A 14,282-nucleotide genomic window follows, 5' to 3' on the forward strand; every position below is an offset into this window, starting at 1 on the left:
ATCCCCCAGGGTAGTTCTGAGTCGTGTCCCCCCCCCCCGCAAAGATCCCCCAAGGGCAGCTCTGAGTCGTGTGTGTCGACCCCCCCAAAGATCCCCCCAAGGGCAGCTCTGGGTCGTGTGTCCCCCCCCCCCCCCCCCCAAAGGCAGCTCTGAGACAGCCCCCCCCCCCCAAAGATCCCCCAGGGTAGCTCCGAGTCGTGTGTGTCCCCCCCCTGCCGCAAAGATCCTCCAAGGGCAGCTCTGAGACCCCCCCCCCAAAGACCCCCCAAGACAGCCCTGAGCCCCCTCATTCCAAGGGCAACCCCAAAGACCCCCCAAGGGCAGCTCTGAGTCGTCTGTCCCACTCCCCCCCCCCCCCCCCAAGGGCAGCTCTGAGCCCCGCCCCGCCCCCCCCCCCCCCCCCCCAAGGGCAGCACCAAAGATCCCCCAGGGTAGCTCTGAGCCCACCTAGGGCAACCCCAAATACCCCCCCCAAGCCAGCCCCAAGCCCCCGCCCCCCCCCCCCCCCCAAAGGGCAGCACTGGCCGCTCCATCCTTCAGCTCTTCCACCCCCACCCCCCCACACCCCCCCCCAGGACACAGGGACACTCCGCACCCACCTCCATCGCTTTATTGTGGGGAGTCCCCGTGGGAGGGGTCCCCGTGGGAGGGAAACCCCCCCCTGCCATCTGAACACACCCCAGGCCTCACATCACACCCCCGGCTTCGGAGCCCCCCACCACAGGGGCCCACGAGCCCCAGCCCCCTCCCCAAGACAGAGGACCCCCCCCCGCCCCCCAAGAATGGAAAGCCACCCCCTCCTTTCCTCAAGTCCTCCTGTGGCTTCTCCCCCGGCCACCTGGGTGCCACAGGGGTCCCCACAGGGAGGGGGGAAGGGTCTGGGGTCCCCAACTTAGGGGTTTCAGCCCCCCCCGTGGCTCCAAGAACCACAAGGGTAGGACACCGGTGCTGGGGCAAGGACACCGGTGCCGGGGCAAGGACACCGGTGCCTGCAGATTGCCACCCGTGTCCCACCGCTGGGCTCCACCGGCACCGGAGATGGCCAAGGGAGCGGAGAGACGCCACGTGCTGCCGGTCTCAGCTCACGGACGCCGGCTCCAGGCTCCCGTTGGCGGCCGCTCCGCGGGGCTGGGCAGAGGTGACAGCATCCTCCGGCCGCCTGTTGTCCCTGGGCGCCGGTCGACACGCTGCCAGCGGCAGGGGACTCTGTGGGGGACAGAAAAAGGACGGTGGGCTGGTGGCAGGGAGACGTGGCCAGGCCGAGGCGAAGGCAAACGGCAGCCGTTGTCGCTCCCGCACGAATTGGCCGTTCCACCGGGCTGGGAGCGCCAACAGACCGGGAGACGGTTCCTCTGGGCTCCTGCTTGAAACCACCGGCTACGGCAAACCGGTGGCCTTCATTCAGGGCCTGGGGGATGCCTGCTCTAGGGCTGGGGTCCCCCCACCCCAAATACTCAGCTCCCGGATGGCGGGGACAGTGCTGGAGGGGTGAGAGGGGACGCAGGACCGAGTGGCTGGTGACATCTCCAAAGACAACACCCTGCGGGCACATCCCGAGCCGGCCACCAGCTCCAGGTGCGACAGGAGGAACAAGTTCCAAGTCAAAACCCAGACTCCAGGAGAAAGCAGAAGCCCCCCCAGATGACAAGCAGAAGCCCCCCAGATGACAAGCAGAAGCCCCCCAGATGACAAGCAGAAGCCCCCCAGATGACAAGCAGAAGCCCCCCAGATGACAGCTCCCCTTCAAATCCCCAGCTGGGAGACAAGGGGCTTCCCCCAGCGGGCAGTCCCCAGCCTGCGAGCCATCCCCACCCCATCCCCACCGCATCCCAGAGAGCTCCCACGCCACCCACCCCACGTCCAGCAAGAGGGTGGCACCCAGCCACCCACGAAGGCGGCGACCCCTCGTCCTCCTCTCCCTGCCTGGGGACAGGCTCCGGCTGCCACCCCCTGACACTCCGAACATCATCCAGACCATGGGGCAGCACGGGGCAACCCACCAGCGCCCAGCTGTGTGGCTGGGGGGGGAAAAACGGGGACTTCTGCCCCCCTGGGACCCCCCCGGTGATGTCCTGGCTGTACCTGTGTGGGCAGCTCGGCTGGTGGCTCGGTGGCCAAGGAGAAGACGTGAGCGGAGGAGCCGCCCCGGTCTGTCGGCACCGTCTGCGGGGGGATGCCCGGGTGGGAAGGTTCCTCCAGGGCCAGGATATCTATGGGGGCTTCGGCGACGTCTCTGAGGGACTGGTCGAGGGCCACAGATGGATCAAAGAGCAGAGGGGACGGGGGACACGGCATACCATCGCCCACCACGTCCAAGTCCTAGGAAAGAAAACACCGGGAACGGCTCATCAGCGGGGCAGGAGCGGGCAGCAGACCCCTCCGCAGGCAGCGGAGGAGGAAGGCAGAGCAGCAGCCACGATGCCACCGGGACCACCGGCCTCAGCGGCCGGGACCCACAATCCCAGGAGCCTTCTCCTCCCAGAACGGCGTGATCCAGGCTGGCAGCGCCGCGCTCACCGCTGAAAACAAGGCGCGAGGCACAAGGTCTGGAGCCCAGTGTGATGTGCTGCCCCAGCAGCATCCCCACAGCAGCCAGGAGGGCCGTGAAAGGGTCCAATCCTGCTCTCCTCGGGGCACCCGGAGCAGTCACCCCTCTCCCCAAGATTTCACACAAGCCTTTTTTTTTTTTTTTTTTGCCCTGACACAACACATTGGTGTGGACAGTCCCTGGGCTCGCTTCTCCGTCCGCCCTGCTCGCTGCCGGCTGCTGCGTGCGTGGAGAGCGCTGCTGACGCCAGAGGCTGGGATTCCTGCAAAGCTATTGTTGTTAAAAGAGGACAGGATCGGGTTTGGCTTTGGAGGGTGTTTTGCCATCGAGGCAAGATGCCTGCGACTCTACCAACCCAGCCTGACGCAAGATAAACCACAGATGCCCTACGCGGCCGTACGCCGCCGTAGCTCCGAGTCCCTCCGATCCTGGGCTCTCCCAGGGGGGCTGCCGTTCAGATCCTGCCTGAAACATTCAGGATTCCTGCCTGAAGCACCCCGAAAGCCCTGCGCAGAGCGGGGGACCCTCTCGAAGGAGAGGCTGGGGGAGAAACCGTTCCCTCAATCATCGTGAACCTAAAAAAAACCCAACCAAACCCACCCACAAAGGCCGTTTTCAGAGAGAGCGGCCCCACGGGAAGGGGGGCTGGGATCTCCGAAGCCCACCGAAGGCAGGAGAATTCCCTCGACCCCAGGGGTGCTGGGTCCAGCCTGACCTGACCCAGCAGCAGCACTTGCTCTGCTGCGTTCAAAGCCGTGGCTGCTGCCATCCCTGGGATGCCAACGCTGCTGGGCCATCCCTCCCCCACTCTAAAGCTGTTGACATTTGCCCCCCCCACCCCCCCCACCCCCTCCCCCAATCGCAGCGCTCGAGAATCTCAGGAGCATCCAAACACTAGAGCAAGTGATACCTCGTTCAGACGAGCGGCTCCAAATGACCGTGGTAATTTTTTTTTTTTTGTTGTTGTTGTCGTTTAAACAAATTTCAGAGGATTTAAGCATGTAGGCTTAACATACATGCAGGTCATCAGAATAATCCGGGGATTAAAATCCTCATGTATTCCTCACGGGAGAGAAGTGGGGGGGGGGGGAAAAAAAAGGAAAAAAAAAAAGGAAAAAAAAAAAAAAAAAAAAGAATCCTCTTTTTAAAAAGCCCCTAAATACCGACTGAAATGAGAGCACGGTCCTTCGAAAGGCGCAGTTGCCAATCCTAGGGAAACAAACACCTCCCAAACCTTTTGCATTCCTGCACGTTTTTCAAGAGACTCTTCTTCCCCAAGCCAGCAAGAATAAAAATAATTCTACATTATCTGTGCTGGGGAGGCAGTGATTTACATGATATCCAAGCGTCCTCCACAATCGGGAGCGCCGGGTCTGCTGCGCTGCAGCGGAGTTATTTCGGTGCGACTTCACGGTATGGGATGAAACCGGCAATATTCAGGGCCAGCAAGAATAAAAATAGTTTTACATTATCTGTGCTGGGGAGGCAGTGATTTACATGATGTCCAAGCGTCCTCCAGATCAAAAGCACTGGGTCTGCTGCGCTGCAGCGGAGTTATTTCAGTGCGACTTCACGGTATGGGATGGAATCAGCAATATTCAGGGCCAGCAAGAATAAAAATAATTCTATGCTATCTGTGCTGGGGAGGCAGTGATTTACATGATGTCCAAGCGTCCTCCACATCGAGAGCACCGAGTCTGCTGCGCTGCAGCGGAGTTATTTCAGTGCAACTTGACGGTATGGGATGAAACCAGCAATATTCAGGGTAATTTTTTCCGCAGGACACGTTGTGTGCCCACCTCTCCCTAAAGCACCCTGCCCAACTTACATCACTGAACTCCAGGGGCAAGCTCTCCGTGGGCTGGAGCTCAGCGGCGCTCAAGTACAGGTCCGTGGGGGCAGCTTCCAGTTCCTCGGGGACAGCCAGGACCTGCTCGGGGACGTACATCTGCGGAGGCAAGCGGAGATGGAGCGGACAGCACGGATCCTCGGAGAGGCTGACGGGAACCGGCTTGTTGCAGGGCACTTCCTCGGAGCCTTGACACGGCTTAAACAGAGTCTGGTTAGTGTCCTGGCAGATATCTGGGAAGATTTGGGTCAAGGGAAACCTGCACAGCTACGGACACGGATCCAGAGGTAGAAATATTCCCCCTCCAGAAAACAGTGTTAAAACCCACACACGTTATTTTTTTTTTCTCCCGAGGCCAAGAGTCCAGGCTTCAGAATCGCACCCCGACTGCCCGCTGCCGTTACTTGCGGGATGGAAAATGGGGACAAGAGCGAGAGCCTCTCAGTGGGGGCTGGGAGATGGAGCTGGATCCCTGTAAAGCACTCGCAGATCCTCAGATGGAAGACATTACCAACGCACAGGCTTACTTTTTATTTGCAGACATCCATCTGCACAAGCCTTAACATCGACCAGGCAGCAGAGATACGAGCACACACAATGCTTTTTCCACAGCCAGGAGTTTAGTTCCGCTATTTCTATCTTCCCAGTGCATTTTTCCTTCCCAATGGAAAACCTATTCCTGCCAGAGGTGTAAATGGGATTTCCTGCCTTTAATCACAAACAGAAACTCTGCTCTGATTGCATGCACCGTGCTCGCGGAGAAATCCACCAGCAGAGAGGATCCACCAAATCCCCTCCTCCGCCCAGAGCCCTGTGAAACTACAGAGGGACCCACCGCTGAGGCTGCGCGAGGGTGTCCGCAAAAAAACCCCAACTTTTACTGACGAGTCGTGACGTTTCTACTTACTGCTGCAAGGAACAGCCGAGATCTGTCACCTGCGTGGAGGCCGTCCCCGGCTCCGCTCGCTCGGTGACACAATTCAGAGCTGGAGCCAAAGCAGGTTTCAGGTGTGGATCAAGCTTTTCAGGTCAGGTATATTGATAGCAAACCCACCCAAAGAACTGCCCCGCTGTTTTGGGGGCTTCACGCCGCACTTTCCTCTTTGCACAACGTGGGAGAGGACCTCCCACCCCCCCCAGGCTTCCAACCCCCCAGCAACAGGCAAAAGGCACCAAGTTTAACCCAATTTCTTAAGCCACCCCCAGGTTTCTCATTTATCCCTCCCTCCCTGCAGCGAGGCAGCTGTGAAGGCACCCAAACAACTTCCCAACCGATTATGGGGAGCCCATCATCTGGGCTAGCAGCAACGCTACCGGGGAGCCCAGCCCAGAGGAACCAAATCTCTCAGACACTCGAGGGCAGATGCGGTGAGGAAAGCGTCTCTGTATGAACAGCAGGGTGGGGAAGCCAGATTTTAATCTCTCTGAATGACTCCCTGATCAAGCACCGACTTTATCGGTAGCCAAAAAGCAGAGATTGCCAAGATGACAAAAATCACGTGCTCCACCTGGAGCCCAACAGCCCAGCTGGGTTCGGTCCCTTTAACGCATTGTCACAAACAATCCAGCTCCTGAAAAGCAAACAAAGGCCAAGAGCCTCCCCGACAATGCACAAAGCAGAGCAGATTGCAGATGTTATCGGCTCGGCAGGGCTGACCCAAGTAAAATCTTGTTTGTGTCAGTGAAAGTCAGCTGACAGCTCAGACGTAAGGAAATCAAACCTCGCTTTTTCCACTCCCTTCTTGGCCCGCCTGCTCAAAGCGAGCCAGCTGCAAACAGCAACTCGCTCAAACTGTTTTAGGGGTTATTTATCCTGTCTTTATTTTGAAGTATACGGTCACTAGAGAGAAACAAAGGCAGCTTCCTGCTCCCTGGGCTTCTCCCCGTGCATAGCTGGGGTCGAGCCTGCCAACTTCAGCAACAAAACAAAACGAAGAGCTCAAACAAAACGAAGAGCTCATCCTCCCCCTGGCTGCCAGTTCTGCTCTGGGACCTAGCACCGGAGCTTCTCCTGACTCACCCCAGCCACAGCTGCTCACGCAGCTCCACCACGATCCAAATCTGCTCCTGGACACGTCCATCCAACCCCAAGTTGGACAAGGAGTTGTACAGACGCACCTAGGGCAACATTCGGTTCGTGGATCCCACGTTTGGGTGGCGATCCCTGAGCTGAGGGGGGACCCCAGTGGAAATTTCAGTGCTGGCTCTCCAAAAGCTGAGGCAGTTTCAGGGAATTGAAGAGCTCGAGGCTGTGCCAACCTCTCAAGGGGTCAAAGGAGACCGAGCTGCTCTGTGGCAGCCCCGAACAGCCTAGGAACTCCTCTCCCATTCAGATCCTCCCCCAAAAAAAAAATAAAAAAAAATAAAATAAAAAAAAAAATCACTGAGCACATGCTTCAGCAGCCAGCCAGCCCTCCCTACGCACATCCCTCAGGGCAGGACTCCTACCAACACCCTGCTCGGGGGAGCTGCTGGCACCCAGCACCCGCAGCCAAGCTTCTACCCTCCTCCAATACAGCCAGAAACCAGCTCGTGCCTCCCTCAGGCTTCGTGAGGTTCCCTTGTCACTTCCAAATGAACTGGCCGCGCAGTTTGGATGCTCTGGCTCGGCCAACATCCCGCAGGAGGGCTGCGGTGGGACCTCCCGGGGCGGAGGAGGCAGCAAGCGCAGCCCTTTGTCGCTCCCGCACGAATCGGTCGTTCCACCGGGCTGGGAGCGCCAACAGACGGGGAGACTGTTCCTCTGGGCTCCTGTTTGAAACCACCGGCTACGGCAAACCGGTGGCCTTGATTTAGGGCCGAGAAGAGCAGAGACCCACCTCGAGCTGCCAGCAAAGAGTCAGGAGAGCAGCCCAAGAGCCCAGGCAGATCAAAGGATACGCGTAAGGCAGTGCCTGGTCATCGGGAGGGACTGGTTGGAGCATCGGACGTCGTCAACAAAGGCCAAGCACCTCTGGCTGGAGCGGGTGGTGTGCGCCTGCAAGTCCAAGAGAAGAGCCGAGAGCTCTGGAGAGCCATCCAGCTCTCCTCCAGAGAAACCCCCCGGGCTACACAACACTTTCGTCCTGCTTTCAAAACACGCCAAGACCAAACTCTCAGTTCCACTTCAGCAGAGCCCAGCTCCTCGTTACGTCCTTCTCATTCAAGCTTTTCTTAAACCGAGCTGAGATAAGGTGGCACGAACTCAATTTCAACAGGAAGAACTTCACCTCAGGAGTACGTCCCAAAGAACGAGGCGGCTCGGACTTATCTTTCAACTTTCAGGAGCCAGTTAATGGAACGCTTTGAATTTTAAAAAGAGTTACAAGAAAGGCTGCACACAGCTTCCCATTTGGAATGATGCGTGACGCGAAGGGGCCTGCCTTTTGGTCCCCACAGGTCTAGGAGGAATCTGGGTTTCACAAGGAGAATTTTCCAGATGTTTTTTTCAGCGTCAAAAAGTCAGGGTATATTGGGTACTGAGCCCTCCCTTTCAAAATGGAAAATTCTCCAACCCCACACCTGAATTTCTCTAGTTTTGGTGCCCATTTAGCAGTCTGGGCGCCCCTTTAGAAGCCTGGGGGGGCCATTTAATATGACTCCAGGAACACCTGATGCTTTGTGGATACCCAGGGTGCTGTCCAGGACCAGATCCTTGCAGAAAGGGTGTGACAAGGGACAATCCAGCAGGGAAAGAGCAAACCTGAGCCGGGATCGCTCCCAGGAAGGGAGGAGAGGCGAGACCTGGCTTCCAGGCAAGGCTGGAACTCCAACCACCCCCCAGCCACGCACGGGGCGTACCTACCTGCTGAGCAGCGCCGTCGGTCGCCAGCATCCTGCGCTCCTTCAGCTGCCGGTGGAGCAGGGCCTCCACGCCGTAGCGTTGCCGGTAGCGGCGCAAACACTTGAGGCGTTTCAGGTTCTCACGCTCCTTGGCCATCAGCCCCTCGGGGCCTGTCAGAAGGCTGCTGCCTGCGGGGAGCCAGGGAGGGGTCAGAAAACACCACCCCACCTGACACGTCCTTCCTTTTTTTTTTTTTTTTTTTTAATTTTTTTTTTTTGGTACCCAGAGCCAAAATGAGCTGTCGAGAGCTCCAGCCGCTGACTAATGAGACAGATGTCGATGCACAGAGTGAACGAGGAGTGAGAACGGCGTGTATAAACAGGAAACTCATCTTCTGGTTACACAAGAAGATGACAAAGGAGATTCCAACCCGAAATTTATCCCAACGTCTCCGCGCGCATCAGGAGCGCTTGGGCCGGCAAGGGTACTTTTAAAACTTCGTTTCGAACAATTGGTTGACAAGAGTACTTTTAAAACTTTGTTTCAAATAATTTGGCCGCTCAAAAGCCTATTGCGATTTCTGCAGGCAGAAGTTTTGTCAAATTTCAGCTTGCTCCCATGCAAGTTCTGGAAGCTTCCTGTAAGCACTCCCAGCTGTAATTACAGGGCAACGCTCGGGATCTGCTTTTCTATTACCGGTTTGCTAAAAAAGAGTTCTACAAAATTGTTATGTACCAAACTTCCAGTTATTTTTACTTGGGACCAAGCTCTATTATGCCATTTTCCAGGATGAGCTATTCTAAGACTACGCTAGAGAAAGCATTCTTTGCACTGCCATACTCATTACACCGCCCGGTTCTGCCTCTCCTGAAGTACAAACTTCTCCCTCCGAGAGCCCCAGTTCTGTCCAGGGAGAAATTCAAGCGAGGCAGAAGTGCTTTTGCAAGGGAAAGCTGCATCAGTGCTGAGGAGGAGTATGTCATTACAGCAGCACGGGTGTAACAACCGAAACAAACTCCTGCCGATACAGACAGGACCTTAGAGATGAATCGATTTTATTTTTTTTTTTTTGTTTTGTTTATCAAACTGAAAAACAGGAAATCCTATACAAAAAAAAGAACTTTTGTCTCAGAATTAACTTTGTAGTCTCATTTCCTGACAACGCTGCGAACTTTGAAGAGCAAAGAAATCCGGCAACCTTTCTAACCCAAACGATACGAATCTCCAGGCATGAGGCCAGCCACAGAAATACCTTCTCTAACCGAGTTTTCAGTCCCTCGCTAATTCTCAGCCTTACTGAGACAGCACTGCTCTGAAACCTGCTTCTACAAAGGGCAAAAAAATCGTTTGGGTTTTTTTTTTTTCATGTAGAGCGTTCTGGATGTGGTTGAGAGAAGCGCCGTGCCCTCAGCCAGATGAATATGCATCGGTGACGACCTGTACCGGTACTTGCCTATGGCTTCATGCTCTCCCTTGCGGCTGTGCAGGTACCGGCGCTTCTTCTCCTTCAGAAGGTGCTGGAGTCGTTTGAACTGGTCAATGTAGAGAGACTGCAGGCGGATCAGCTTCTCTCGCATGATCAAAGCCACCTCCTCAGCCGTGTACACGCCAGCGTGCCTGAAAAAACACCCAGAAAAACAGGGTGAAGCCTGTCAGGGTCCCTCGGGGCTGTTCTCCTGACCAAAGGACACAGATGTTATCAGAAACATGGGCTGAATGACACAGATTGATGGGTGATGAGCAGAAAAACTGCATTTATGGCGTGGGTTTTTGAAGCCGACATCACCCAGCGACTGCTGCCAAACGGGCCTCTCCACACTGAAGGAGGATGATCATCAAACACTTCCCAGAAGAACCACCAGGTCCAAGACGTGCGAGCGTCCCTGCCTAAACTCACCAAAGCCCAAAGTCCAACTGCAACACCGTTAATATCGTCACCAGGAACGTAACCAGCATCTTCTCAGGTGTCCCGCTGAGCTCAGAACGCTCCGCACGCCACACGTCTGCAAGCAGCCGGCAGCCAACTTACTTCAAGGGATCCTCCTGGTCGCTATCGATGCTGTCAGCCTCGCTGTCGGGATCTCCTCGCCACGTCTGGTCCACCGTGATAGGGTCCTGCTCGCCATCGCTCCAGCTGTCTTCATCTGAAAAGACAAAGTCACCCCGAGCGATAAGACACCGTCTTGCATCCCAGCGCTCGCTGCTGCGGCACAGGACAGCCGGAGACCCCAAGAGCTCAGCTCCACAGCCGCAGAGATGAACTGGCTCTGCCTCTTGCCAAGAAAAGACTTCTCCCTGGCACGGTGTGAACAAGGGACACGGAACAAGAGGAAACCCACCAGCTCAGCGCAGCCAAACCACGCAGCTCCCGTGGAGCGACGCTCCTGCCTACCTAGGAGCCACAAACGGCTAGCTGGCCCCACTGAGCAACCCTGAAAGATGGAAAGCTCAGCACCGAGCCAGCGTTTGACAGGCACTGCTAGAACTAACCCAGCCAAGAGGGAAGCTAGCCAACGTTTCTACTCTGTGAGCGCGAGGGAAGAGAACCTGCAGGATTTTGGCCTGGCAGTGTGACCTGGCTACGGTCAGGGGCGGGTGAGACATGCCAGAATTTGCAGAACACCATCTTTTACCCACGGACCCCGGGATTTTTTTTTCCCCACCGCACTTCAGAAACAACACTCTTGGCATTTCCACACAGAAGAGAGAACTCCGGGTCCTCCCTCACCAGTTTTTTTGTTTTCAATTCTTACCCAGGATCCGACTGGCTTCGCTGCGGCTGCTCTCTGCAGTCTGGGAGCCCAGCTCCGTTTTGGCGTAAGAGCTGAGCTGGCAAAGGAGAGTCTCGCTTACGGGCCCAGGATTGGACTTCTTCATTTGAGCTTGGAGCGCCAGAACGTTCCTACGGGCATGCTCTGCGCAGAACGACGCGCTGCCGGAATAAATCACAAGCTCGTTATAACTCCAAGCCCTCAGCCAGCAAAACGAACAAGCGACACAGTGAGAAACGTTCCCTGGCACCCGGAGAGCACAGACCCATCACACCTCTCTCGCAGAGCGAGCCGCTGGCTGCAGGTACATCGCAGAAATGCCAGAGAGCCCCGAGTGGCTCCCAGACCACACACCGCTGCTGAAACGTCACCTCTGGCACCGGAGCCGGCAGCCACACGGCACAGCAGCAGGGAGAGAAAAGCGTTTTTTTTTATTTAAAGGCATTGAAGCGAGCTCCTCTGCTTCCAAAGATTAACACCGGACTCTCAGTTTCCACGCAGAGCGCGCTGGCCCACGTCGGACGGATGCTTTTTATTGCAGAAGGACCACGGGCAGAATTGAAGGCTACCAGCGCCCGCACCCCCACAGCCTCCGAGAACGAAACGCACATCGATGCTCCCGTAAGGGAAACTGCGCTCTGCTGATCTGCTGACCGAACGCCGAGAACTGTTCTAGGTCTTTCCATCCAGAGCAGTCAGAACATTTGAAAGGCCTCAGAGAACAGGAAGCACAACCAGGTCATCAGCTCCACGACAAGACACAACCGGAGTATCTGTGCTGAGGATTATCCGTAGGAACGGACAGCAGCAAGTTAAAGCCGCTGGGCTGAGCGGAGGTAGATCTCCGGCTCTTACAAAGGACCTGGATCACTGCAGCCACCTTCCGATGGCAGAGGGCAGCAACCCCACAGTCCTTCAGAACCAAGAGACAACTCCACGCAGCATCCACAACTGACAGAATCTTTTTTTTTTTTTTTTTTTTTTAGCTTAAAAACGCTTCGGAAAGAGGGAGCCGCTTGTCTGAGGTGCCGTAAGCGCGGCACCTGAATCAGGAGAAGGATTCTCCTGCCCTTTTTAACTCGATACGGTACAGAACCAGAGAACCAGGAGAGAGAGAGGTACTCACCCATCCTTCTTCTCCGGTTTGGGCGCGGCGTTGGGACACCGCTTTCCATTCTTTGTTGAAACATAGCTGCACTGCTTGAAAGGGGCACTCCTGTCTTCAAGGATGTGCTTAAGACAAAACTCCTGCCCCTCCAGCCGCGGCTGGGAGCACTGGCGGTGGGTGAAGGCACACGACAGGGGCTCCTGCGGCCGCGGCACAGGAGTAAGGCGTCCTCGGCTTGACGGCAAAACATGGATCCGAATTCTGTTCATGCCAACACCTGCTGGAAAGATGCAGACCAGTTAAAAGAAGCGAAACAAATGGACGAAGAGGAGCAACATCTGCTAACGCAGCAGAATAAAACTCTTTTGAACCCCCTTGAACAGGCAGGAGATGAAGTTGCTCCTGTAAAGACAGTTTCTTCCAGCGCCTGAGGAAACTTGGAGCTCCGCAGCAACCCCACTTCTGCACAGAATTAAATATATCGCGCTCACCTGAGGCACCGAGCAGCCACAGCCACGCCAAGCGCTGCTGCCTGCCAGCATTGTGGCCGGGGCGGGGGGGTTACACATCCCAGTGGTACCCCTCTACCCTCCCCACACCAGTATGGGACCCTTTCCTCCCAGTGCCTGAATCCCACAGCTCCACACCCTCCCGGGGAACCCCCCTCCCACCCATTTGCAGCCCACCGACCCCCGAACACCCGCTACAAACCCCGTCCCTCCACGGCATCGTCTGCCCACCCCCCACCCCCCGGTCCCTTCCTCGGTGGGGGAATCCTGCGGGGATCCCCCCGCTCCACACAGCCCAGAGCTCCCCCCATCCTGCGCCACTCCCCTCCCCTCCCCCCCGTGCGCAGCCCACCAGCTCCGCAGGGCCCAGTACAGGATCCCACCCGCCCAGTGCGGCACCAGTACGCGACCCTCTCATCCCAGTACAACCCCCCGGGGCAGCTCCTCAGTGCCCATCTGCGTCTCCCGGTGCCCATCCCTGATGCCGGTGGCCCCCGGTGCCCATCCGTACTGCTGGTGCCCCTCAGTGGTCGCCCCTGTGCCCACTGCCCCCCACTGCTGCCGGTGCCCCCCGGTACCCATCCCTGCTCCCAGTGCCCATCCCTGCTGCCGGTGCCAATCACTGCTGCCGGTGCCCCCCGGTACCCATCCCTGTTCCCGGTGCCCATCCCTGTTCCCGGTGCCCCCCGGTAGCCATCCCTGTTCCCGGTGCCCATCCCTGTTCCCGGTGCCCCCCGGTACCCATCCCTACTCCCGGTGCCCATCCCTGCTGCCAGTGCCCCCCGGTACCCATCCCTGCTGCCGGTGCCCTCCAGTGCCTGCCCCTGCTCCCGGTGCCCCCCCGGTACCCATCCCTGCTGCCGGTGCCCCCCGGTGCCCCCCACGCACGTGCTCCGCCACCCGCCCCGCTCCGCTCCCGCGCATGCGCAGTCGCGCCCCTCGGCTGCCCGGGCGCCGCCATTTTGTCCGCGGGCGGCGGGCATGAGGGGAGCTCCCGAGGGGGGCCCGGACAGCGCTACCGGAGCGGAGGGCGGGATGGAAACCCTGTCCCCGCTCGGTACGGGGTGAAGGTGCCCCGGGGGACGGCGCAGGCGTCGCGACGAAGGGCTCTGCGGACCGCGCTGAGGGCGGGCGGCGCCGCCGCCATCTTACCTCACTGCCGCCCCGGCCTCCCTGCTGCCTCGCCGTACGCCCGCCCCGCCACCTCACTGGTTCGCCCGGCCGCCAATCCGACGAGGGCGCGGAGGCGGTGCGGCGCGCGATTGGCCGCGCGAGCTGTCAGTCCGCAGGGAAGGGCCGCGCCCCCGGGAGTCACGTGAGGCGGCGCGGCGGGAAGCCGCCACGTGTGCGCGGCGGCAGCGGGGCCGCCGAGGGGGTTTGCGGGCCTCCGGCGGGGTGAGCGGGGACGGGAGCGGGGTTTGTGCTTTGGCTTCGGGAAGGCTGAAGCTCCCGGTAGCCCCAGGGACACCAGCGTGGTCCCAGGAGGCCCAGAGCCCCCCCCGCGGGCTCTCAGCCCGTCCCTTCCCGGTTATCCCAGGGCAGCGGAAGACCCCCCTTGCTCCCTGCCGGTTAAACGAGGGATGCCTTGCAAAGCCCACCAAGGCGGGAGCAACCAGCCCCCAAGAGAGGTTCCAAAACCAGCGGCGGGGGGGGGGGAGCAAGCGCCAGCCCTTCACCAGGAACCGTTCCCAAACCCGCCGCGGGTGGGTTACTGATGGCGGAGGCGCTGGCGAG

The 14,282-nt window shown here is 58.3% G+C and overlaps 1 protein-coding gene and 1 non-coding gene across 5 annotated transcripts; both read right to left on the minus strand.

Annotated features, from left to right (window-relative positions):
* Positions 1-773: 773 nt before the first annotated feature.
* KANSL2 (KAT8 regulatory NSL complex subunit 2) lies at positions 774-13,817 on the minus strand. Of its 4 annotated transcripts, none has more exons than XM_056322165.1 (10): positions 13,701-13,817; positions 12,058-12,316; positions 10,914-11,092; positions 10,190-10,304; positions 9,610-9,777; positions 8,182-8,344; positions 7,278-7,374; positions 4,377-4,630; positions 2,083-2,319; positions 774-1,206 (listed from the first exon to the last, which is right to left on the minus strand). In XM_056322165.1, exons 2-10 carry the CDS (start codon positions 12,306-12,308, stop codon positions 1,078-1,080), a joined length of 1,593 nt encoding a protein of 530 aa, XP_056178140.1. In that variant the 5' UTR covers positions 12,309-12,316; positions 13,701-13,817; the 3' UTR covers positions 774-1,077. The 4 variants fall into 4 exon arrangements, with proteins under 4 accessions (XP_056178140.1, XP_056178139.1, XP_056178138.1 ...); XM_056322164.1 differs by having other exon boundaries at positions 12,058-12,319; positions 13,701-13,749; XM_056322163.1 differs by lacking the exon at positions 13,701-13,817 and adding an exon at positions 13,397-13,420 and having other exon boundaries at positions 12,058-12,319.
* On the minus strand, positions 1,283-1,411 carry LOC130141634 (small nucleolar RNA SNORA2/SNORA34 family). Its single transcript, XR_008819101.1, has one exon. It is a non-coding gene; the product is annotated as a small nucleolar RNA SNORA2/SNORA34 family (small nucleolar RNA).
* Positions 13,818-14,282: the final 465 nt, after the last annotated feature.

Source organism: Falco biarmicus, chromosome 19, assembly GCF_023638135.1.
Source record: "Falco biarmicus isolate bFalBia1 chromosome 19, bFalBia1.pri, whole genome shotgun sequence".
In the NCBI taxonomy this organism is placed as follows: Eukaryota; Metazoa; Chordata; class Aves; order Falconiformes; family Falconidae; genus Falco; species Falco biarmicus.